This window comes from Balaenoptera musculus, chromosome 9 (genome assembly GCF_009873245.2).
Source record: "Balaenoptera musculus isolate JJ_BM4_2016_0621 chromosome 9, mBalMus1.pri.v3, whole genome shotgun sequence".
Taxonomy (NCBI): Eukaryota; Metazoa; Chordata; class Mammalia; order Artiodactyla; family Balaenopteridae; genus Balaenoptera; species Balaenoptera musculus.
Window position 1 is genome coordinate 11627678 of NC_045793.1, and position 2264 is coordinate 11629941.

General features: G+C 39.2%; 1 protein-coding gene across 1 annotated transcript; it reads right to left on the minus strand.

The window, feature by feature from the left end:
* Positions 1-363: 363 nt before the first annotated feature.
* LOC118901178 (olfactory receptor 2A2-like) lies at positions 364-1219 on the minus strand. The gene is given in 4 exon segments (XM_036864269.1): positions 364-486; positions 571-676; positions 678-922; positions 968-1219. Coding segments are annotated over 4 exon segments (726 nt in total).
* Between the last annotated feature and the right edge of the window lie 1045 nt (positions 1220-2264).

The following is a 2264-nucleotide window of genomic DNA, read 5'->3' on the forward strand; positions in this document are numbered from 1 at the left end:
CCATTGTGTACTAATAGCATGAATGCAGTTATGTATATGTTTTGCTACCTCACAATATTGGGTCCCACATATAGGGCTTGATAAGTAGCCTACCTAGATGTAATTTAGTATGAGTATGCCGTAAGTCCTCTTAGAATCTTCCTCCTGTCAGGGTAGGGTCATTTCCCATGAAATTCATACCCACTGTATGAAGTCTATGCTTTATTCCTGTCAGAAACCCATTGTCTTCTCCTATTCTGTTTAACAACTTTCCATCCACAAAAACGGAGGTGATGTGTACCTGTCCATAGCACACTATGGAGTGCTAGGAATGAAGCTGATATATTTTGTCCATTATAACCAAAGACCTTTCTACGCATTTGATCAAGATTTATAGTTACACAGTGATCCATCAGCTGAGAACTGTACAACACATGGTCCGATGGCCACAGGGAGAATGGTTCCCAGAAATTTCTTCCTAATGAGATCTTTTGCAGTAGAAGCAACCTGAAAAATAAAACTCAAAAGTTACTGCTATATAACTACAGTTCCATTCAGTCACCAACAATGGCTCCAACTTATAAGACCAACATGGTTCCCAGTGCAATGGCACTCAGGAGTAAGATAAAAGATAAAAACACAGGCCAAGAAGATGACAACTTAGTTCAGCCTAGTGTCAGCACAGGCCAGCTTGAGGAGACAGGATTTCACGGAAGCGGTCGATTCCATGAAGCCCACAGAAGGGCAGTCTCAGAAAGAGAACTAAATGGACCAGAGCCAAGAGGAAGCTTAACACCCAGGATGTGATGGCCAGGACAATGCACACTCTCCAGCTCATGGTGACAATGTAATGTAGGGGATGACAGATGGCCACATACTTGTCATAAGACATCACCACCAAAATCAGGCACTCTGTGTGAGCAAAGGCTAGATATAAAAATGTCTGCATAATGCAGGGAACAAAGAAAATGGTTCTTTTCTGACTCACAAGATTTGCCAGCATCTTGGGGACATTGTTGGAAGCACAGGACGTGCCAATGATGGCCAAGTGTGAGAGGAAGAAGTACATGGGGGTGTGAAGTCTTGAGTCTAAGCAGATAAGCCCCAGAATGACTCCATTTTCCAAAAGGGTAAGGGTACAGAAGAGAGAGAAAAGTCCAAAGAGGAAAAACTCCAGTGCTGGGTCAGCCTGGAATCCCAGCAGGGTGACTTCTGTGAGCCATGTCTGGTTGCCTCCCATGCTCCTGGGCAGAGACAGCCAGGCCCGCGTCCGCAGCAGGAAGGTCACAGCTGTAGGGAAATCAAGACACAAAATACTTACTGAATGTTACAAACTAACATTTAGAAATATATTACCTTGGATGGATTTCCTACAATTTATTTTTCAATATGTTGTTAAAACTAACTCTGTGTGCTCATATGAATCAGAAAAAATTCTCTTTGTATCAATGGAATAATAGGATATAGATAGATAGAGATAGACATACAAATGTAAAATTTATTATAGATAATAAAATATAACATAATAGGATACATTATTATATCTTTACCTAACAGAATACACATACACATGCACACATATGAAGTTTGGGAGAATTCAAGTATTCTGGCTTCCCTTCAAGGCTATGAGTCTTGATTATTAATGTAGTCAGAAGAGAGAGAACCCTGACAAACCATCTGCAATAAGAGGTAGCTTTATTTTCTAGACTTGCTTGTCTTCTCAGTCCAATACATGAAGTTATTAAGGTCCTCTGTTCTTTGCATGTTGCTTTGGCTTATGTATCCATTTACCTTCTCATTTGCTTTTCTATCCACTAATTTCAGATTTGAAAGCCCTTAGCAATGACTTCTCAGCTTTGTAGTGTCTTTAAACTTGGTAAGCCCCTCCTTTTCAGCAGCTGACTCATATTCCCTAGAAACAGCTTCTGGTACCTCTTTTCTACCTCCATTGCTTCTCAGAGTTTTACTTACTTTATCAGCACTTGATCCTGAAATTTAGGCATAAGTGAAAGAAATCTTTGGCTTCATGCAATGAATACATATACACAACGTATCTTAATTCAGTTAAATGTGATAATATTTCTGCAGCCTTTTCAAGACTTATTTAAAAAGGGAAAATGAATTTATAAGTGGGTACATTTAAAGATGATATCAATATTGTAATTGTATTTTGTTTGTGTGTTTTCTCTTTTCCCTTTAAAAAATAAAGAGACAAATCTCAGAGCTTTTCTTAGTTTCTGGTGTGAACAAATCTTTTGTCATCATGACATCTTCCCAGCTTTGGC